The sequence below is a fragment of the Carassius gibelio genome, chromosome B10 (assembly GCF_023724105.1).
Source record: "Carassius gibelio isolate Cgi1373 ecotype wild population from Czech Republic chromosome B10, carGib1.2-hapl.c, whole genome shotgun sequence".
In the NCBI taxonomy this organism is placed as follows: Eukaryota; Metazoa; Chordata; class Actinopteri; order Cypriniformes; family Cyprinidae; genus Carassius; species Carassius gibelio.
In genome coordinates this window covers 4,781,873-4,804,557 of record NC_068405.1, presented here as the reverse complement: position 1 = coordinate 4,804,557, position 22,685 = coordinate 4,781,873, and the positions used below count along the sequence as shown (strand labels likewise).

At 38.4% G+C, this 22,685-nt stretch overlaps 2 protein-coding genes across 4 annotated transcripts; one reads left to right on the top strand and one right to left on the bottom strand.

The window, feature by feature from the left end:
• The first annotated feature begins 841 nt into the window (after positions 1-841).
• slc38a9 (solute carrier family 38 member 9) lies at positions 842-10,283 on the top strand. 2 transcript variants are annotated; one of them, XM_052566754.1, is made up of 15 exons: positions 842-1,010; positions 1,742-1,880; positions 2,459-2,588; positions 3,727-3,845; positions 4,160-4,223; positions 4,310-4,403; positions 4,832-5,002; positions 5,087-5,143; positions 6,087-6,284; positions 6,378-6,485; positions 6,629-6,735; positions 7,286-7,399; positions 7,478-7,626; positions 8,808-8,897; positions 9,032-10,283. In XM_052566754.1, the coding sequence occupies exons 2-15, from the start codon at positions 1,798-1,800 to the stop codon at positions 9,195-9,197; spliced, it is 1,650 nt and encodes a 549-aa protein (XP_052422714.1). In that variant the 5' UTR covers positions 842-1,010; positions 1,742-1,797; the 3' UTR covers positions 9,198-10,283. The 2 variants fall into 2 exon arrangements, with proteins under 2 accessions (XP_052422714.1, XP_052422715.1); XM_052566755.1 differs by having other exon boundaries at positions 850-1,010; positions 1,767-1,880.
• On the bottom strand, positions 10,024-20,958 carry sh2d4a (SH2 domain containing 4A). 2 transcript variants are annotated; one of them, XM_052566757.1, is made up of 10 exons: positions 20,816-20,958; positions 20,629-20,692; positions 19,262-19,526; positions 18,688-18,847; positions 17,171-17,285; positions 16,944-17,091; positions 14,279-14,471; positions 12,552-12,682; positions 12,261-12,478; positions 10,024-10,544 (listed from the first exon to the last, which is right to left on the bottom strand). In XM_052566757.1, the coding sequence occupies exons 3-10, from the start codon at positions 19,434-19,436 to the stop codon at positions 10,449-10,451; spliced, it is 1,236 nt and encodes a 411-aa protein (XP_052422717.1). In that variant the 5' UTR covers positions 19,437-19,526; positions 20,629-20,692; positions 20,816-20,958; the 3' UTR covers positions 10,024-10,448. The 2 variants fall into 2 exon arrangements, with proteins under 2 accessions (XP_052422717.1, XP_052422716.1); XM_052566756.1 differs by having other exon boundaries at positions 19,262-19,507.
• Between the last annotated feature and the right edge of the window lie 1,727 nt (positions 20,959-22,685).

Below are 22,685 nucleotides of genomic sequence, written 5' to 3'. Positions count from 1 at the left end.
AAAATGTATAGAAATACCCAACGAATTATATTGTTGTTTTTCTGTCTTTCCAAACCTAGAAATCACTTTTTGGTTCGTCTTATTCATTCATTCAATCAATCAACCAATCCTGAGTTTCTGAGCTCTCCTGGTTAAGAACCTCTGTTTTCTGTTAAAGTTAACTCTTTAATCACAAATCAACAACACTAAATTACACTAAAATGCGTACAATAAACATTTTTATTCGATATAAAACGTTAGTTTTCTGTTTAATCAATTTTTTTAACGTCCTCATTCGTTTATAAGGGTTTGTCTGCCCGCTCTGGAATTATGGGTAATGTAGTTGTTTGAAGGCTTCCTCGCGTTCCTCGAGCGTTGTGTAGCGACGGAAGCTGAACTACTAATCTCATGCGACACTTGAAAAGCATGTGCCGTTTATATACCGAGATTTATTTTCAAAACATTTATTTGTCTCAGCAGATTGTCAGCTTTTGTCTGCTTTGGTAAATTTATAATTCAAGGTTCCTGTTTATTTTCATTTAAATAGCCTACTAAAGCTACACGGAATCTCAGGGAAGCGTATGAATAGCTACCTGTGCAAAAAAACTATTCTGTTCCTTTTATGATCCAAATTGAGCTTATGGAGGGTCTCTTGAGTTGATGTACGCTAGTGTATTTACTATTTAGTAATGATCGCTTGAAGTTCGTGTTCTGGTTCTTGTGTTTATTAGGTTATAGTCTAAATGAAGATGCCCTCGCGCATCTAGAGTCTGTGTTTGTCATCATGTGAACTGCAGATGCTCGTCTCCTTTAAGAGAACAGAAACTGAATGATTGACTCACTGATATGAAGCGCAGATGCAGGGCTCATATAATGACACCTGATGTCATATGACTCTCAGAAGTGCCTTCAAACAGCACAGCTTCAGCTCACCTGCTCTTTTCACAGGCAATTGCTTATATATTTTATACATATATATTAATGCTCTGTTCACAAACGCGTTTTGTTTAAGGATCCAAACAACAGGAAAGGTAATCTACTAAACTCTTTTGTTCTCTCTTAATCAGATTAAATCACCGTTGATTAGATTTTTTTTTTTTGTTTGTTTCTGAATGGCTTTGCTTCAGTGTGCTGGAAATGTAGATAATGTTCAATGTAATGGTAATAATGAATTTGATATACTGATTTCAACATTTAAAATCTATTTAGTTTAGGGTTTACATACTACAGTATGTGTGCATACTGTGTATATTTATTATGTATATATATAAATGCACATGCACATATATACAGTGTGTGTGTGTGTGTGTGTGTGTGTTATTTGTATGCAATTTATATTATATATTTTTTTATTGATAAATCTTACATTTCTTAATATATGCATATGTGTGTGTTTATATATCCATAATAAATATATACAGTACACACACACAAAGTATATAAACATATACTTTAGTTTTGAATGTGATTGATCACAATTAAAAAAATTCAACCCTAATTCAGTTGATATGAAGCACACACACACATTCTTGTACATCTGTCTTTGTGAGGACATTCATTGTCCTCAATGCAATTGCTCTGTGTGTGTGTGTGTGTGTGTTATAATAATTTGTGTTCCACAATCCTAACACAAATCTCTAAATGAATAACACATGCCTCAGCTGATGGCAGGAGTTGTGTTACTCACAGGACAGCCATCTCTGTTCTGTGACGCTTTCGAGTCTGTGTGAGACATGTCTCATCATGGCTTTTCCATGTAAAGAGTTACTGGACAAATGCCTTTCCAGGTGATGAGGGTTTAAACAAAGCACAAGCGTCATGGATGAGGACAGTAAACCGTTACTAGGATCAGTGCAAGCTGGGGAGTGTTACACCGATTCATTGGACCCCAAGCAGAGAAGGTACTGTTCTTCTGCTGGCTTTAATTTAAGAACAGAATATTTCTATTTTTTAAAGCTGTTTTTGCCATGAAAATAGCCTTTGACGCTGACATGGCATTAAATGAATATATACTAAAAGACGTAGAATGTTTTCAGCTATGCATTAATTTTTGGGGTAAAACATAAATTGATTAAATATACTTGACAAATATTTATGGTCAAATTTTCACAGGAGCTGGGACAGTGTTTCCAGACATCAGTGCTTTCCTCCCCTAACATTTACTCAGAAAGCTGCTTTTGTTAACTGGTTTCCTTGCAGGATTAATTAGCACCTCTAGCCCGATTGAATTAACACACTCTGGTATTTCACAAATACTGTCGAAGATGTAGTGCTATGTGAAACTGAAACCTCCTGGTGCTGTTCAGAAGCATATTACCTCCATGTGCATAATATTACAATATGCATTAATGCCGAGGTGTCCAGTCCTGTTTCTGGAGATGCTCACTGCATGATGTCATGTCCAGACCTGTAGTGTTCCTGAAGATCTTAATGAGCTGTTTCATATACAATGATAGTTGTTGTTTGCTTGGTCTTTCAGGCCGTTTCACGTGGAGCCCAGAAACATAGTGGGAGATGATGTTCAGGAGCGTGTGTCGTCTGAAGCTGCGGCGCTGAGGAGCAGAGTGCATTACTACGGGCGTCTGACCGCCTCTTCAGACCCACTGCTGGTGCGTCCCTGCCTCCTGCTTTACCTGGCACTAATACCTCCTAAAGGTTTAAACCTGTGTCTGGACGAGCAAGCATCAAAATATCTATAGGTGGTTTATTAGGCTTCTTGTGATCACCGTGCATGTCAAATCGAAATTTTAAGAGAATGCACAAATGCCATAAAATGCACATTTGTTTTAAAATGCTTAGGGTTTTCATTTTTTATAATTTGTACAATGGCAACTATTTTTGTCTATAACACATTACACGTTATCATGTTTATGCAACAGAGATAAGCTGTTAATATTTAATACCTTTTTACAGATGTTAAGGTGCGATCGCATTATACAAATTGAATCGCGGAAACGGTGTAGGAAAAAAGATGCATTGTTTTATTTTTTCTGAGTAACAAGTAAAACCCTGATGAAATTCATGCAACCAACTTGAACCCATTGAGAAGTCTGCAGGGGGAAATCTTTCACACATGCTCAAATTCCTCTTGAAAAAATGAGCAGATCAACAGTAAATGTGGTGCACATTTACAATAATGGAAAATATATTACTTGTACACTATACAGTTAAGGCTTTTTGGTTTAGTCGGACCTTAAAATGACACATGAAAATGAAAAATTGTGAATCATATTCAAAATGATTCATTCATTCTAAGCATTCGTTCAACACCTGTCCAATGAAGGTTTACCAAAATTTACTCGGACTTATGTCTTTCAAAACTTGTGGAAATATCCTTTTTATGTGAAACGAAATGTAGCTTTGGAGTGAACAAACAAACACTGTGACTTAAACAGTGAAGATATTTATATTCCAGTTAGTCTCGGGCCAAAATCTCATGATTGTGAGAGAATCCTGCTCTTTGAGGGTGTGTTTTCTTTCTGCTTCCTTTTTTCGCCGATATTTGTGAGCAGTCTGTTGTTTGTGTCTGTGTAGAATTGAATTAGACTGTGGCTCTGGTTTCCTTTTTTTCTGTTGTGCCTGGTTTGGTTTGTGGAGGATGTATCTCTAAGTACAGATGAACACAATCACTCGATCTCCAGCAGTATTTCAGGACAATGCATCATTTGTCTGGGGACTCCTGAAGGTGCAGTCTTGTCCTGTATGTCACGAAGCCACCGTGATGTTCATGTGTCTTATCTTCCCCAGGTACCTCCAGATCATGTTATTCCTTGTCCTGAGGACATCTATGTCTACAGTCCACTGGGAACAGCGTTCAAAGTGCAGGGGGGCGACAGTACTGCCAAAAACCCCAGCATTATCACAATGTAAGATCACCTTTGAAAAGGCTTTGAATGCATTGCTTTATGAAGAGCTCTGCCAGAGCAGGTTTAAGTGTGTGTATTACAGCGTTATAGAGCGTGGAAAGATACAGAGCTAGAATGTTAATGCTATTAACAGTTAGTCAGAAAACCTAACAATAATTGCCTTATACAGCACAGTTATGTGCTAGCATGTTAAATGGAGAGAGCATTATTTTTTCGCAGAGCAGATTTACATGAAATGTACTGTACAAGTAGTTATTGAAACACCTTTTGATTTAAGCGTGTGTGTGTGTGTGTGTGTGTGTGTGTGTGTGCAGCTTCGCCATATGGAACACCATGATGGGAACATCTATATTGAGTATACCATGGGGCATAAAACAAGTTAGTTTAAGTTCTTCTTGTGTCAGTATTTCCTTTCCTCACTGCAGGCTGGTAAGAGGAGAAATGATTTTTTGTTCTGTTTCTAGGCTGGCTTCACTCTGGGCATCATCATTATTGTTCTCATGGGTCTGCTGACGCTCTACTGCTGCTACAGAGTATTAAAGTCCAGAGAGTCCATACGTAAGCCGACCACATGACCGCTCTCTAATAAACAGCCTGTCTCTCACTGTTTTTACTGCCCCAATGCAGAAGGCTGAAGTTATGAGAGATACAGTGACTCAGACAAAAACATTCATTATTTGGTTATGTTTATAGCATTCTCAGTTTAAAGTGCAATGAGGGGCGCTATACACCTAATGACAGCTCTGGTTGTTCTTATGTGACAGACAGGATCATCCAGACAGTGTGTTAGTTTGTGTCCGAATTAATACCGTTCCTATGTTCATCTAATTCACATAAGCTGGTCTAGCGAACGCCATCATGTAACGACCTCAGGAGTTGCTGCTAGATCAGTTTTCACGTGTTCCTACAATGAATGGGATGTTGATCTGTGTAACTATTTCCACTCTTGCACCGACGCAGCGGGTGTTTAACATGACTGTTTGCAGCTTATGTAGACACCTCAGACTGGGAGTTTCCTGACGTGTGTAAATATTACTTTGGTGGATTTGGGAAGTGGTCGAGTCTTGTCTTCTCACTGGTGTCACTGATCGGTGCGATGGTGGTCTACTGGGTCCTCATGTCCAACTTCCTGTTCAACACAGGAAAGTTCATCTACAGTGAGTGTTTGTTCTCCTCATGTGTTCTGCTGTCCGTTAAGCGATGGGCTGCTGTATAACCGCTTGTGTATTTGCCATCCACAGACTATGTTCACAATGTGAGCGCATCAGATGCTTTTGGCACGAATGGAACAGATAGAGGTGAGTGCACACACGGATCCATTATTATTACAGGCCTTCATCACACTTCCACTTTAGAAAAGCTGAAGCTTCAAATAGTAGTGTAAAATAACGTCTGCTGTAGCCTGTATGAATGTCAATGTCCTTATGTGATTTACTGAGTATTTACTGATGTTTCATCAAAACATATCAACCACAGTTTATTCGGGTGTGATGATGTCATGATTTAAATGGAAGTGCACAAGACTTGCTGCATGTGCATGCATAATACTTCAGAGTCGAGACAGCTTCTTATTAAAGAAATGCATGAACCGCATACAAACAACATATTGTGTTAAAGAGCAATAAAATCAGATATATATCAGAATAATATCAGAACTGCTTTCATGCATGTACTTCCTAATACAGTATTAATTCGAGTTTTAATAAATTAATATTTCAGCCCAGATTCGATTGTTCAAAAATAACTTTTACCATCCAAAACACATTTTTTGAGATGGTAACATATACAGGTAGCATATTAGTGAAAACAACAACATGTCTACTATTAAGGGAAGCGATTACTGCTGATAGTAAAGGAAAGTCTTTGTCTGTGATACAGCTATTTGAAAGAGACAGAACAGCGCTTTTTGGTAATTAGTAGACTATATAATTAATATAAAGCGTGTTGTCCTTGGACAGTGTCCACTATAGTTTGCTGTGCTCCATTCAGTCAAAGGAGTGTGAATGTTTTCCTAATGATCTGGAGAGGAGACAAAAATGATGCATCAAGTTGTTTAATTCACATTTATAGCACTTAAAAAATGTACTTGTAACTTTATAAATAATTTGCCTAAAATGTCAGTTTATAATAATGGTCCAGAACTGGAATCAGTTGCTGCATTTCATGTGCTTGGCCATTTAAAGTGTTTTTTATATAAGATTATTTCTGTTGAGTTCAGTCTGACAGCATGTGTTTCTCTAGTGATATGTCCGTACCCAAACCTGGATCCTGACGGGGGTCACAGCACTCTCCAGTACTCTGCGGGGGAGAACAGCACAGGAGCGCTGTTTGATCGCTGGTGGAGTAAAACACACACCATCCCGTTTTACCTGGTGGTCCTTCTGCTGCCGCTGCTCAACTTCCGCTCGGCCTCCTTCTTCGCCAGGTTCACCTTCCTCGGTATGAGTATAATATATCTGCTCTCAGCTTGTGTTTGGATCAGTGTCCTCTTCCATGCTGCTGCTGTATAAGAGGCTTTCGTTGGTTTCACAGGCACCCTGTCGGTGGGTTATCTCATCTTTTTGGTCACATATAAAGCCATTGGACTGGGCTTTCACCTGGACTTCCACTGGTTTGATTCATCAACGTTTTTTCTTCCAGGTAAAGGACTCGCTCTCTCTTTTTTTTTTTTAAATCATGCAATGACTTGAAATCACATGTAAGCTCATTTTAAAGGGCTAGTTATGCTAGTATATTGCTCTCTGTTCTCTGTGTAATGTTCTGGTGGATTATCTCTGGTTTAGAGTTCAGATCGCTGTTTCCTCAGCTGAGTGGGGTCCTCACACTAGCGTTTTTCATTCACAACTGCATCATCACGCTTATGAAGACCAACAAACATCAGGAAAACAACGTGAGTGTTCTCATCAGTGTGTTATTACCGACTCAAAACAGCACATCTGTCCTCGTGGGATTAGTTTCAGCCATTACACGTCTGCAGCGGGTGCAGAAGGTTTCTTTTTCTGCTACAGAGAAACTAAAACAGCTTTTGCGCTGTACTTTGTACAAAGGGAGAATGGAGACGGGTCAGTGTGGCCAAGAGTGAGTTGTTAGGAAGATCAGGAAGAAGCCAAACTATAGTTAATGTGTGTGTGTGTGTGTGTGTGTGTGTGTGTGTGTGTGTGTGGTTTGACCATAGCACTTATCCAGTCAGTGAGCGAACAGGAGTTGTTTGCTGTAGCAACATGAAGATATGAAGACATAAATATTGATTTTGTGAGAATTATGTTAGGTGAATTCTTCTGAAACCTTTCAAGAACACACTGTGCACATTTCAGTGCTCAAGACTGACCAATAATATAATGCAATATTAATACTGTTTTTCTTCAGCATATATTGCAAGTGTAGATGTTCCCGCTGAGATGTGCTGGTAGTGCAGTGAATGTGTGGTGTTGTGTTGGCAGGTGCGGGATCTGTCTCTGGCGTATCTGCTGGTGGGGTTAACGTACCTCTATGTGGGCGTGCTGATCTTCGCTGCCTTCCCATCACCGCCGCTGTCGAAGGACTGCATTGAGCCAGTGAGACCTCAGTAAGATGTGTGTGAGCTGTGTGAGGGCCATTGGTTCACACTGACAGTGTCTGGTCCTCCTCTGCAGAACTTCCTGGATAACTTCCCCAGCAGCGATGTCCTGGTGTTCGTAGCGAGGACTGGTCTTCTGTTCCAGATGACCACCGTGTATCCTCTGCTGGGGTACCTGGTGCGCGTGCAGCTCCTGGGACAGCTGTTTGGGGACCATTATCCAGGGTCAGTCGTAGTTTAATCGTAGTAGTGGATTTGTTTTTTATTTCTGCTTGTAAAAGTGATACTAACATGCTTTATTTTATGGTATTTACTGATTATAGAATACACTTTGTGGATTATGCTTTAAAGACAGGACTTGCAATTGTTTTGCGCAACATTTAGTCATTTAGCAGATTCTTTTATCTGAAGGGACTTGTGAGGACGATGGAAGAAATCAAAATCAACAAAAGATCAATGTTAAGCAAGTGCCATAACCTTTTTAAATTATATAATAAAAAACAAACAGGATGCAAAAATAGAGAAGCTAGTGTTGATTTATTTTTTTAAAGAAAAAAGCAGTTAGTAAATGAACAGAGTGCAAGTCTGGAGTGATTAAGAACAGAATTAGAATAGAGAGGGCTAGAGTTAGAGGGTCAGATGAAGATGAGAGAGATGTGTTTCAGCAGCAGATGTCCTCAGCGAGTGAGGATCAGTCACTTCCAGAGCACTGATCAGTTCAATTCAGTCTCTATAGCTTTGACACATTCACTGAAACAAATGTGAAGTGTATCTTTGAGTCTTGGCTGTAATGACTGACTGTTCGGTGGAAATTAAATACAAGAGATTTAATATCACTTTTGAATAGTAAAGCACATTTTCACAAATAGCTAAGATAAAATGATCACTGCACCCTGAACATAACAGAATAAAAGAGGACAATTCTATTATTAATTAAGGTGGCCTTGTCCTTTTAGAAGGAGCTTTGTCATAGTTCTTCATAACATCATTTAAAATGCTTAAGTGTGTTGATGAAAGGTTTGTTTGAGATTCAGTCTGCCATTGTACACTATTCCTCTTTATATTGACCAGTGTTAACCCGTCAAATTACTTATATTTGCTTTTGATGCATTTTTTTAATTCCTGTATTTGATGGCTGAATATCAGCTCAGATTGGGGCAATAACTGTACGTGGCACTTATTTTCCAGAGTGAGACTTCCTGAACAGTTCTGCATTTAAACCACAGCCTCATTCATACAAAAAGTTTTTATTACAAAACCCCATGAAAATGCTTGTACTCAACCACTTCTCAGATTGATACGCATTGGAGAACACTGACTTGCCCTGTCTATTTAAAGAAAGATCTCAAAGGTTCGTCTGTGTAAAATGCATTGACATTATTGGTGCCGTCTCTTTCCATTCATAGTTTCCTTCATGTGTTTATTCTGAACATCCTTGTGGTGGGAACTGGAGTCCTAATGGCCAGGTTTTACCCCAACATCGGCTCCATCAGCAGGTAAGAGTCTGTGCTGTGAAGGATTTCTTCAGTAATCACACAGTTGAGTTTCCAGAGTCTGTATATCTCTGTGCAGCTGCTCTGACACAGTCTGAACTGCATCAAATGAAGGTGACTTGTTTTGTTCCTCTCAGGTATTCGGGGGCCATATGTGGCTTGGCTCTGGTGTTTGTGCTTCCCTCTCTGATCCACATGATCTCTCTGAGACGCAGAGGTGAGTTACGCTGGCCCTCCGCTGTCTTCCACAGCTTCCTCATCCTCCTCGGCGTGGCCAATCTGTTCGGACAGTTCTTCATGTAGCACGCTGTGCCTCGAGTGAACCGCACACGTCTGTGTTTACCTGATGGAAGAGCAACTCGACGAGGCACAAAATGTATTATTATTTTATATTTTAAAAGGGTTTAATTAAAGCTGTGCATTTATCATATTGCTTTTATTAGCTAGACAAACTATTTCAGCAGAAATTCAATTGTTTTTAAATGCATTTCAATTTTCTTCAGAATCACTGATCATCATCTTACCTCAATATTTGCTTCCTCGTTCTTTTTCGTTTTTTAATTATTACTTGAACTGTATTTAACACCAGTGAATTCTGCACAACATCACTTTTCAATTATTCACGTTCAAAATCAAGTTCTCAAAAAACTAGGATCTTACTGAAGATGCCACAGATGCAGATGAAGTGAGTGTGCAACACAAATGCAGTCTTTTTGTGAAATGTAACCTGCATACAGTAATTAATGGAAACATTAAGGGAAACGTAAGTCTAGATTTGTTTTGGATGATCTTTGTGTCATTCTCCAACTGAATCGGAGAGTACTGATGCATGTCATGTCACTTTATGAAATATGTGCACATCAATAAGGGAAGCTTACATTTGCACACTTCTGTGAGAGTCCAAACTTAAGTCACTTTGAAGTGTTTGTGAATGCACATTCATGTTCGGATCTTTCTTGTGTATTTTTAAGCAATTAAATGTAAATGAAATTGTGACCTCTCTGTGTTAGATAATGAATTTTAAAGTACCAACTGAACCCTGCACTAGTGTTTTCCTTCACAATTAATTTAAAAAGTGCTCAATGTTTTTTTTTGTTTTTTTTTTTTAAGGAAAATGTCAGCCAACATGTTTTCATATCACAGCCAAACACTTTTATTATAAAGTGTCAGAGGAGCAAAACTACATGGTTTCAAACATATGTTGTAATAAAAATAATGTTTGCTTCATTGATGATCAATCATGATGATTTCACACTTTCCATAATCTCCAGTAACATCTGTGACAGTGGGTTTGTTTTTAACTGACCGGCTGGTTAGTACAGAATAAAAAGCAGAGTCCGCTTGTCATATCAAAATCTGAAATGCATAAGGTACTCTGTCTTATAAAAATAGACTTCTCAGTTTCACTTCATGTTTCATCCGCTCTGTTACACAAAGCAACAGTCTCATGCTTTAGGGTGGCTAATGTTTGATTTAAACTCCAGATAAAAGGTGCTCATGAAGCGTGACGGTGCCTATAAACAGCATCATGATGCAGCCGAGCCAGTGCTGTGTTCAGCTGAAGAGATCGGTGTAATCAGCTGGAGCTGCTTTCTGTCCACACGCTCTCCGCAGATACTCCTCCGCTCCAGACGAGCTCAGCGGCTCCACCTGGGGCCACAAAACATAGTTAACACTCAGTGTGACAACTTTATTTTACAAAAGCACACAGCAACAAATCTAGCTATTTTAAAAATGTATTTGAAAAGTGAGTCGACTGATAAAAAAGCATGCATTTTTCTTCTTAACCACACAAAAAGCAGAAAGCATTGAGCAGCTAGCCAGCCGAGCAGCACATCGGCGGGAAGAGAACTGGAGAGAGGTGTCAGCAGTACATGCATCACATGTGAATCAAGTTGCTAGTGGTTTTCAATAATAACTGTTCTTCATTCATGGCACTCCCTAGTTGTTAGTTCGTTCCTGTAATTGTTAATCATTTACATACACTGTTGATCTTATCTCAAAAATGTGTATCAAAATGCAAAGTGTGATTAAAATACTGGTGAAAAATGAATAGGATACAGAAAACTCCTTCATATTAACATGGTACACTGTGCCCTGTTTTTGGCCAAAGTGTTTTTTTTTTTATTATTATTATTGTTTCGTATCTCAATGTCTTTGGTTTTTTTCTTAATATTGTAATTGCCTTGTTAATGATGTGTGTAGAAAGGCACCTATAAATAATATGTATTATTATTATTACACAATATTTTCCTATATAATACTCTAAAGCTGGTTTGACTCAATCTGTATTGTTAAAAGCGCTTATAAATAAAGGGGGGAAAAAAACAGTTATTTAGAAATAACATAAAATGTAATTGTTTAAAAATGTAACTTTTTCCCTAAATCTGTGTTGTATTTAAAAATTACAAATATTTAATAAACATTTTTATATTTACTAATAAATATAATAATTATAATATTTTACATGTTTATTTTGATGAACGAATCTAAATGAACAAATTTCAAATGTGATTCTTTCCTGAGATTCGAGTAATTTCGATGCATATTCTACGCCACAAATGTCACAAAGTCATTAAGCAACTTTTAGCAACAGATCAACATGCCTTCAGCAACTTTACTTGCTTTAGAAACGGTCCAGTAAACACTGCAAGCAGCAATTGGTGGTCACTTTATTTTAAAGGTCTAATTCTTGCTATTAACACCATTAGCTATGAATCTGATCTCAATAAATTTGCTAATAGTAAGTAAGGTAGTTGCTAGGTTTAGGTATTGTGTAGGATTAGAGATGCAGAATATGTGCTTTATAAGCATGTTAATGCTTACGCATGCTAACAAACAGCTAGTTAATAGTGAGAACTGGTCCCTATACTAAAGTGTTACAGATTAGAAGTGAAAAGGGAGACGATTACATTTAAAAGCATCCATTTGAAAACAAACTTGAGACATGAGGGTTTATGGAGAACCACAAAAGATTATAAATGCATTCCAGAGAATAATTTGTGGGATATTGTGAAAATTAAATCAGGAGAGCACAAATGTGCAGGATATGATGTCTTCATGTGGAGTACAAAGAAATAAAATAGTCATGAGGAAAGGAATGCAGCGGATTGAAAACAGACACAATAATGAATTGAGCTGGGTGTGAATGTTGTACACTGGAATGTGCTCTTGACTTTACTCTGCAGGACATTTATCAAACACGAGGAGCTTTCATTTTTGGGTGAACAAACCTTTTAACGTTTTTTTTATGTGCACCTGAAGAAATGTTTGTCTTTGTGATGTGTGGACCTAAAAACTAGCATGCAGAAATGGTTTGGGATTCTTGTGGCCCGGATGCAGTGGTTTCAGCACCAGTGCATTTACCTGATGATATTCCAGCAGTTCAGTGAGCGAGCTGAATCTGATCTGGTCTCCCAGCAGCATGTAGCAGCTCTCTGAAGCATCGATCAGCAGGTGCTTGACTCCCTCACTGGATCGGTAGGAAAGCACATAACCAAAGACCCTTTCGCTGACACGCACCAGGAAGAACCCGGGCTCGCCGTCCTCCAGCAGCGCCTCTGCCTCTTCACGGGAGATGATTCCTGCAGGGCACATGAGGATCCAGCTGCATTCTCACACTGAAGCAAAGGAATATAGTCTCATGTTTGTTCTCACCGTGAAACCAGGGTGCGATCCGGCTCTGGTCGCGCTGGAATCCGGCTCGGAGCGGCAGCTGTTCCTCTTTGAACCAGCGAATAATATGATCTCGACTAGACGCTGACAGCGAGCGCCGCATGCCACCCTTCCTGTCCATCACAGCACAAGAGATTACTCTCACATACAGTGGGCCTATTTATTCAAATCCTGGATGAACAAGCGTACATCTGAAGCTCTGTGGAAGCACATTTAACATTATCCTACACATCATTTAACATCTTTTCACAGAACAGTCTGCAGTACAACATTCCTCAGATGAATATGCAGCTATGATTAATATGCCACTAAGTCAAAGTCTCGCATAACTTTCTGATGACTAATTAATTGACTGTATTATACAGATTATTATATTGATATCGAATGCAGCGGGAGATGAAAAAAATATCAAAATACAATAACTTACATCACAATTCTGTAATTCTGTTAGTATTCTAATAAATGAGTTGCATGCACATTTTTGTAAACACAAAGCAGACTGACCAGCATTCAGAGAAAACCTGAATAATAAACATATCACTGCATTCAGTCCACAATAAATTTATATTCCACTAAAATCCAAATTTAGGACAAACTATCAAACAAAAAAACATTTACCACTACATTACCGGTTAGATTAATTGATTAATTAATAAATTATTTTATTCACAAAGGACACATTAATCAAAAGTGACAGTAAAACCATATATAACATTTATTTCAAATTAATGCTGTTCTTTTGAACATTTCGTTAATTAAAGAATTAAAAAAAAAAAATTGTATTTCAAAATACGCAGTTTTGGTGACTTAAAAACAAGATGCGTCCCAAATCACGTACTTATGCACTATTCTATGGCGTTTTGTGGAATAAATAGAGTTAGTACTGCGATCACACAACTCTAAAAAGAAAAAGCACTTGAAACACCTGGACGATGCTCTTAAATGAGCGGAAGAGTGAAGTACGAAATGTTGGACACTTCATGAACTCAACTGTCACAGCTGCACTTCCCTAGCAGAGGGGGAGGGGCTATTATGAATCACAAAATAACTAATATATAATTCATACACTACATGGTTGAGTTCATAAGTAGAGAGTGTATGGGTGCATATTGTATAGTGTGTCATTTGGGACGCAGCTTTACAGACCCCAAACTTCTGAATGATGGTGTCTCTACTAAACAAAGAATTGTTATTCTTGACCCAGATATTGATGTCTTATCGACATGTCTCCGTTCATATTTCTCACCCTATTCAAATATCCTCAATCCTGCCCTGTTTAATTGTGTTTACATGCATATGGATTTAAGCCAAAATATCTTTTTTTTATCTAAATAAGATTACATTATATGTAATTTAGACACTTTATTCACAATATCCACTTTTTAATTATATTTCCATGTCTGAATGAAATTGAAAGGATTTCTGCAGTGAGGAGAACGCTTTCATCCTAGCATTAAAGGAAATTAATGTAAATCACTAAACAGATGGGTGACCTACATTTGGCTTTGGCTCGCACCTTCAGTGTGCTGTTAACATGAACAGAGCATGAATAATTACACAAATACAACAAAAGAGCAAGCGTTTTTCAGCATTTCCACAAAAGTGAAGCTGTTAACAGTTCATGATTACAACTTTTTCAGAATAAATGTGACCCTTTTTTTGACCGGATGATGTGCTTGTAAACGTGGCTGTGATGACTGATGACTCACCGGCTGATAGCTTTGCTGTTGTTGCTGGTGTTTCTGGGTTTGGGTGCAGGGGCTGGATCTGTGCTGCCAAAGGCCTTTGTCATGGCTGCTACACGTCCTCTTTCCAGAGCTCTGACCGAGCGCCTGCGGTGGTCCTCAATAGTCTGCTTGGCCAGAGATCGTCTGCGCACGTCTGCAGCTTTTGACTTCTGCACTGGAACCATGTATGCAAAACAGCACCGGTTATGCCTGTTATTTATGCATGACTACAAAAATAACAGCACAAACAGAACCACAGAGAACAAAACATCCCTTCTCATGTGTCAGCTCCTCTCCAAATAACAAGTTATTGCATTTTTTTTTGTTTGTGTAATTCTCAATTTTCTCAGTGATGATTTACAAACCCGATTCCAAAAAAGTTGGGACACTGTACAAGTAATTTACAAATCTCATAAACTTAGATTTTATTCACAATACAATATAGATAACATATAAAATATTGAAAGTGAGACATTTTGAAATGTCATGTCAAATATTGGCTCATTTTGAATTTCATTCCAAGAAAGTTGGGACAGGTAGCAATAAGAGGCCGGAAAAGTTAAATGTACATATAAGGAACAGCTGGAGGACCAATTTGCAACTTATAAGGTCAATTGGCAACATGATTGGGTATAAAAATAGCCTCTCAGAGTCTCTCAGAAGTCAAGATGGGCAGAGGATCACCAATTCCCCCAATGCTGCGGTGAAAAATAGTGGAAAAATATCAGAGAGGAGTTTCTCAGAGAAAGATTGCAAAGAGTTTGAAGTAATCATCATCTACAGTGCATAATATCATCCAAAGATTCAGAGAATCTGGAACAATCTCTGTGTGTAAGGGCCAAGGCCGGAAAACCATCCTGAAACCATACTGGATGCTGTGATCTTCAGCTCTTAGACAGCACTGCATCACATACAGGAATGATACTGTAATGGAAATCACAACATGGGCTCAGGGATACTTCCAGAAAACACTGTCGGTGAACACAATCCACTGTGCCCTCCGCCGTTGCCGGCTAAAACTCTATAGGTTAAAAAATAAGCCATTTAAACATGATCCAGAAGTGCAGGCGTTATCTTTGGGCCAAGGCTCATGTTTGGAAATCCAAGTTCTTTTTGGAAAACTGGGACGCCATGTCATCCAGACTAAAGAGGACAAGGACAACCCAAGTTGTTATCGTTGCTCAGTTCAGAAGCATCTCTGATGGGATGGGGTTGCATGAGAGTGTGGGGCATGGGCAGCTTACACATCTGGAAAGATGAGCACCATCAATGCTGAAAGGTTTATCCAAGTTCTAGAACATCATATGCTCCCATCCAGACGTCGTTTCTTTCAGGGAAGACCTTGCATTTTCCAACATGACGATGTCAGACCACATTCTGCATCAATTACAACATCATGGCTGTGTAGAAGAAGGATCCGTATACTGAAATGACCAGCCTGCAGTCCAGATCTTTCACCCATAGAAAACATTTGGAGCATCATAGAGAGGAAGATGAGACAAAGAAGACCTAAGACAGTTGAGCAACTAGAAGCCTGTATTAGACAAGAATGGGACAACATTCCTCTTCCTAAACTTGATCAGCTTGTCTCTTCAGTCTCCAGACGTTTGCAGCCTGTTATAAAAAGAAGAAGGGATGCCACACAGTGGGAAACATGGCCTTGTCCCAACTTTCTTTAGATGTATTGATGCAATGAAATTTAAAATCAACATATTTTTCCCTTAAAATTATACATTTTCCCAGTTTAAACATTTGATATGTCATCTATGTTGTATTCTGAATCAAATATTGAAATTTGAAACTTCCACATCATTGCATTCTGTTTTAATTCACAATTTGTACAGTGTCCCGACTTTTCTGGAATCGGGTTTGTTCATTAGATTCTTATTATTGTAATGCAGAAAAACAATAATAGGTCACAGTTTATTTGAAGGTCCAATTCTCATTATGAACTAACTATTAACTGAATTTTGCTCAAATAAACATCTTATTTTTTAATATATTTTTTATTAATAGCTACTAATAAACAGCTAATATGCTAGTAATACATGTGCTAGTTAAGAGTGAGAGTTGGTCCTTAAAATAAAGTGTTCCCCAATAATAGATTCATATTTAAGGTTTAATGTATGCATAATTTCAAGTATTAAACGGATGTAAATACTTTTTTACCTGTATTACAGTAAAAAAAATACTGTTCTACTGTAATGATAATAAACATAGGCGATAATGAGAATTATTCTCAAAAGTATAACAGATTATAAAAAATAAAAATGATTTTTTTTCTAGGGCTGTCAAATCGATTAACCGTGATTTACGCATCTAAAATATGTTTGCGTTTACTTAATATGTGTATGTACTGTGTATGTTTATATGGATATATGAATACACACACATAAAACACAAACTTTTATTTTCGATGTGATTAATCACAATTAACCGATCTGACAGTATTTATTTTTTCATGTTACTGATTCCCAAAAATCCTAACGCGCTCATAACACTTAATTTTATAAAGTCTATAATTGTTTTCCTTTTGGTTTTCAGGTTATATGTAACTTTCTGCCTCTATTTCTCAAAACACTGTAGAGTACACATCTTGAATAGCTGTAATGAGTGTCTGATGAGAGGTGTAGGCTGTATGGTTTACACGTGTTCTGCCACTCCTTGTCCTCCTCCTCTGGAGTGTGTTTCCCGCTCTGCACCTCCTTCAGACTGATGTAAATCTGCTGTTTCCTCTCCTGCTCCAGCCTCCTCAGCTCCTCCTCAGCCTTACGCCTCTCCTCCAGCTCCAGCGTCTGACAAACAACAAGCCTCCAGGTCAGGACAGACCGAACCCAAGCGTGTGTTTAAAAGCAAAGAGGAGACGGGGAGCACCTTGAGTTCCTCCTCCGCTCTCCTCTGCTGGATCTCCTGCTCTGACAACACAGTCTGCTCCGGATCCACATACAGCCCAGAGAAGCGCTTCTCCAGCTCAGCCTCTTTCTTAGCCCTGCGCGTGAAGACACAAAAACATGCAGGCCACTTGCATATTCTTACAGTTACTGGAAGTCTTTAATTATTCACAGAACTCAACAGGAAATACAATAGTTGCTGCGAGGCAAGACTGTGAATGTCAACGAGAAAACACAAAAGAATTTCCTCGTGCTACATACTCTTTAAAAAAGGTATGATCCCTGATATGAAAATGGATTTAAGCCCATCTTTCATACTGCTGCAGTTTAATGTTGTACAGTTTAACTAATAGTTTGACTGGATAGAGGCAGGTTACCGCACACCTTTGATTCAGCAGATGCCTCTTCAGATACTTTGAACATAGACGTTTGCCCTTTAGTTCAGTGCAGTTATCTACAACACATATTGCATCATGGAAATACTGGCCACTTTGGTTTGTTTGCACTGATATACAGCCAAACAGGCACTGATTATTATAATCCCACACCAGAAATGGCTGTAAAAACAGAAACTAGTATTCACTTTAACTTCTGTGCACTATTGAAGAGCATGAGGAAGTGCATTAGGAGCACAGTATTAGCACACAAGCGCTGTGATGACAGCATTCCAGTGAACTGGTCAAATATTTAACTAGAGCCGAGCGAATGGATCACTTTGGAGATTATGAGTCAAAGAACTATTACAGCGCTACCGCCGAGTTTAACTGCGTTAACTCTCAAAAACTAAAACAAGTTGGTTAAAATTATTAAATGAAAAACTTAACAAAAAATAGAACTTGAATCAATACAAACTGAATCAAGTTTCAAGTTGAAATAAAACTGGTAATATAAAATGAACTAAACTTAACTAAAACTTACATTAAAAAGAAAAAAAATAATTAAACCTACGTAATAATATGAAAAAAATACAGCACTTGCATACTCAAAACAATTATAGGTGCGGTGGATTTTAATGTGAAATATTGTTCATTAAAATTTCTGTGATGATGCAAACATGAGTGGTGTGCGGGACAAATTAAAATGAAAAAAGTTAGAAAAATTAAAATAAAAAGTAAAAAACTGGAAATATGAAAATAAATGCTGTATTCAAAATATGAATTAAAGTCTAATAATATTTAAATAAATCAAAATAATAATGATTTTCAATGGTGATTCTCATGATATAAGGTTGTTTTCAGCATTAGACAGGATAACATTATTAAAAGCTACTTTATAATTCAGAATCAGAATGAGATTTATTGCCAGGTATGTTTTACACATACAAGAAATGAGTTTTGATGACAGAAGCTTCCAGAGTGCAACAGAATGACAGTAACAGGACAAAAACACAGATAAGAAAATAACAAGTAAATGGAATAACAATATACAGATTGACAATTGTATATACAGGTGTATTACAATACATAAATCATATATAAGAGTGAGTGCGAGGTGTTTTACCGGAGCTTCTCGGCCTCTCTCTGAGCCTGCAGCGCTGCTCTCTCGCCCATGATCTCGTCACAGATTTGATCGTAGGGTTTGTCTTCAGGATGTTCTCCCATCACCCAAACCCACACATCCTCATCCAGACCCTTCATCCACGACACAGACTTTCCTGAAACTTCATTCAGCACACACACATTTCACAATATTCACAATGATGAATGCCTAATAAATATCTAAGATTAGATTTTTTTTAGAGGAAATAAAATGGGTAGGATTTAAAAAATAAATAAGAATAAAAAGACTGTATAGGATGCCTACTATTTAACATCATGCACTAATTCTATAGAAAGAACAAGTGATTAAGTTTCTTTGAAATAAAACATGCATCAACATATCACTAAGAAAGACCTTAAATGTGCATCTAAATAAAAAGTAAAAAATGTCAATGCTGATTATATGTTGGCTGTAATAATGCTATTATGTCTTTTGGACAAATGTACTACCTTCTGCTTTAACAATGTACAATGTGCTTGGTGAAATCCTGAGAGGCATACATGTGTGACAGACCCTCTGCTCTGTAAATACACACCTTTTTTGACTTTGACACGTGCAGCTTCCTCCTTCTCCAGCTGCGCCTCTCTTTCTCTCCATCTGCGGATCTGTTCTTCTCTCATCTTAAAGAACAGAATCTGTTTCTGTTCCTCGTTCAGCTCGGCCAGCAGCTCGGGCTCGATGAACATGTCAGACAATATCTGCTGCAGCATCTTCACGCCTCGGGAGCAGAGCTCAACACCTGCAGCTCAAGGGGATGTCCCTGGCTTCCTCTCTGGGCGGTCTGGACCAAAACAGAACCACTTAACCACAAGAGAAGGAACACAAAAATATATTTTGATTTGGTTCCCATTGACTTTCATAGGATGGACATTTCTAAAAATATCTTCTATAACATTCCACAGAAGAAAGTAGGTCTAAGTCATACAGGGTCAAGGGCGTAGGTTTATAACAGACAATAATTACACAATTTTTTTTATTTTATTTTTTGAAACAGAAACATTACAGCAGCATCAGATCACTATGTGATCACTTCATGTTTACAGTCTTTTAATTGGATCCAGGTTGATTGTGAAAGAATACTCTGCTGTTGCTCCGGCAACAAACACAACTTTAACACGCATCTGATTGACAGATAAACCGCACGCTCTTATTTCAGTTTTTGTTTTTTGTTTTTTTAATTTTTTTTTTGATATCTCGGCTAACAGTCTGCTTTGTACATTCAGTTGAACAACATTCCACTCACATGGTTTTCCATAAAATAACATTAAATTTGTCAAAAAAATATTCAAGGTCGGAAGGTTGAGTATCTTTCAGCACAACCTTTGTCTTTCTGTCAGTAAGCGTTATACAGAGAGCTAACAATAGCCATAGATTGCGCTTTCTCTTTTCGTTTGCTCTGTTTAGCCAAACACTGTACTTCAAACTCATCGATGCAACTTTGTTAATTCCTGAAGTGAGCTGTTGTGGACTGTTGGCTTGCAGAGGACATGATGACGAGTTTGGACATTTTGGGTGAACTAGGTCGCTTTTACTTGTATTACCCTACTCGACAAAACAACAACAACAACAAAACATACTTAATAGGCTACCATAATACTTATGAAACTATAAAATGCAGTTCTTGTTAAAATAATAACAATTCAATAACCAATTTTAGATATACAGTATGAGGAAAACAATTCTGCGATTAAAACGTAAACCACAGGGATCTGACACACATTTACTGATGGTCGCATATTTGAAGAAACTCACAGAATCTGATGTCAGTACACTACAGTTCATATACGAATGTAAATAAGAAACAGGAAGCAGGACAAAGAGCCGTCAATCAATCAATCAATCCCACATCAAAACCAGCAACCTATGACACACACACACACACACACACACACACACACTTACCGCTGTAGTAACGCTTTACACACTCATTACTCGCTCGAAGACCAGTGCAGCACATCTGTGGTGTCTATAAAGAAGCCAGATTCATTTTACAGATTAGTAATCCTGAGTATGAAGCTTAATTTCTGCCAGGACAGCTGCAGTCTGCTCAGAGAGGTGTATCGAGTGAGATCTGTGGTCATGTACACACCCTCTGTCTCTGTCTCTCAGCCCAAACCGAGAGCCCTCCTACACTCACTGCTTCCTCCGATCAGACATGCTTTATATGCAGCTCTGATCATATTCAGATATTAGACCTGCGCGAGATCTCTCCAACACACACAACGCCGTTAGTCACACACTTCTACATCTGGCTAAAAATAATTTAAATAATCTGACCATGAAATTAAACTAATTAACGCAGGAAACATTATAACACACACATATATAGGGCGTGGCCATGTCTCACACGTTTGGCTATAATTTACATATGACAATAATTTATCATTTAGTTATGACAAATAACGTGCACTAGGTGGCGCACTTGTCACAAACCGCCACTGAAGCCAACATGGGTTCGTATTTCTTGCTGTGTGCAATAAGAGGTGCAATTTGAAAAATTAGGCCATTTTTTTACATTTACCTTTCAGATAGGCCTATGCAAAGTGCTTACACACACACACACACACACACACACACACGTTAGGTTTCTGTGAATTGTGAGAACTTTCCATAGACTTAGATTATTATTATACTAACCAAACCAAACTATATTTTCTGTCCACTAACCCTAAACCTGTTTGCATTGTTACTCTTTCAGATAAACATCATTTTATTATTTAATAACTATTGTTAATAATAATAATAATAATAAATTCTGTTGTGGGGCCAATATTTTCAGGCTTTTCCATCCTTATGGGGACATTTGTACACAGTACACACACAAAACAAAATCATAAAATATATAAATAAATTACACAAACATACTATTACATCAGTAGATCAAGACTTCCATTGTGTCAGCTCAAAGAAATAGATTTAAAAAAAAAATAACACCAATATACTCAACATATAGAATAAAACTACTCAACTGAAGTTTTTATGATCAACAAATGCAAAACTTAATCTGGTCTAAAATTGGTCCAAAAATCACAGTGATGCTGTAATGTACAAACCTGATTCCTAAAAAGTTGGGACACTGTACAAAATGTGAATTAAAACAATGATGCAATGGTGCAATGATGTGGAAGTTTCAAATTTCAATATTTGATTCAGAATATGCAACCAGCCCCAAATGCCTCTCCAAACAACCGTTCACACCATTAACAGCTCCTGCAACCCATCCTGAACACCTCTCCAATCAAGCACTCTCACCATTCACACCTCCTGCACCCCCCCTCTCAGGTGGGGCACCTGCAATTCAGATCAGCGAGGATGCTGTGCGCCAGGTCTTTCGGAAGCAGAAAAGGAAAAAAGCACCAGGCCCAGATTGTGTTACACCAGCCTGTCTGAAATCCTGTGCTGACCAGCTGGCCCCCATCTTCACACAGATCTTCAACAGATCGCTGGAGCTGTGCGAAGTCCCTTCATGCCTCAAACGTTCCACCATCATCCCCATCCCTAAGAAACCCAAAATTACAGGACTAAATGACTACAGGCCTGTGGCTCTAACGTCTGTAGTCATGAAGTCATTTGAGAAACTGGTGCTGGCCCACCTGAAGGACATCACTGGACCCTTGCTGGATCCTCTTCAGTTTGCCTACAGAGCAAACAGGTCTGTGGACGATGCAGTAAACATTGGACTGCATTATGTTCTGCAACACCTAGACAGACCGGGGACTTATGTGAGGATCCTGTTTGTGGACTTCAGCTCGGCCTTCAACACGATCATCCCAAACCTCCTCCTGCCCAAACTATATCAGCTCTCCGTGCCCACCTCCGTCTGTCAGTGGATCAACAGCATCCTGACAGACAGGCAGCAGCTAGTGAGGCTGGGAAAATACACATCCAGCACCCGTACAATCAGCACCGGAGTTCCCCAGGGCTGCGTTCTCTCCCCACTGCTCTTCTCCCTGTACACC

What these genes read in the sequence shown, in the direction of transcription:
- slc38a9 (XM_052566754.1), top strand. Translation starts at nt 1,798, where the DNA reads ATGGATGAGGACAGTAAACCGTTACTAGGATCAGTGCAAGCTGGGGAG. An exon ending in AACCCCAGCATTATCACAAT is followed by an intron (nt 3,846 to 4,159) that starts GTAAGATCACCT and finishes GTGTGTGTGCAG; the next exon opens with CTTCGCCATATGGAACACCA. An exon ending in ATCAACGTTTTTTCTTCCAG is followed by an intron (nt 6,486 to 6,628) that starts GTAAAGGACTCG and finishes TCTCTGGTTTAG; the next exon opens with AGTTCAGATCGCTGTTTCCT.
- sh2d4a (XM_052566757.1), bottom strand. Translation starts at nt 19,436, where the DNA reads ATGCTGCAGCAGATATTGTCTGACATGTTCATCGAGCCCGAGCTGCTG. An exon ending in AGAGAGGCCGAGAAGCTCCG is followed by an intron (nt 17,286 to 18,687) that starts GTAAAACACCTC and finishes CTTCACGCGCAG; the next exon opens with GGCTAAGAAAGAGGCTGAGC. An exon ending in CAAGGAGTGGCAGAACACGT is followed by an intron (nt 14,472 to 16,943) that starts GTAAACCATACA and finishes ACATGGTTCCAG; the next exon opens with TGCAGAAGTCAAAAGCTGCA.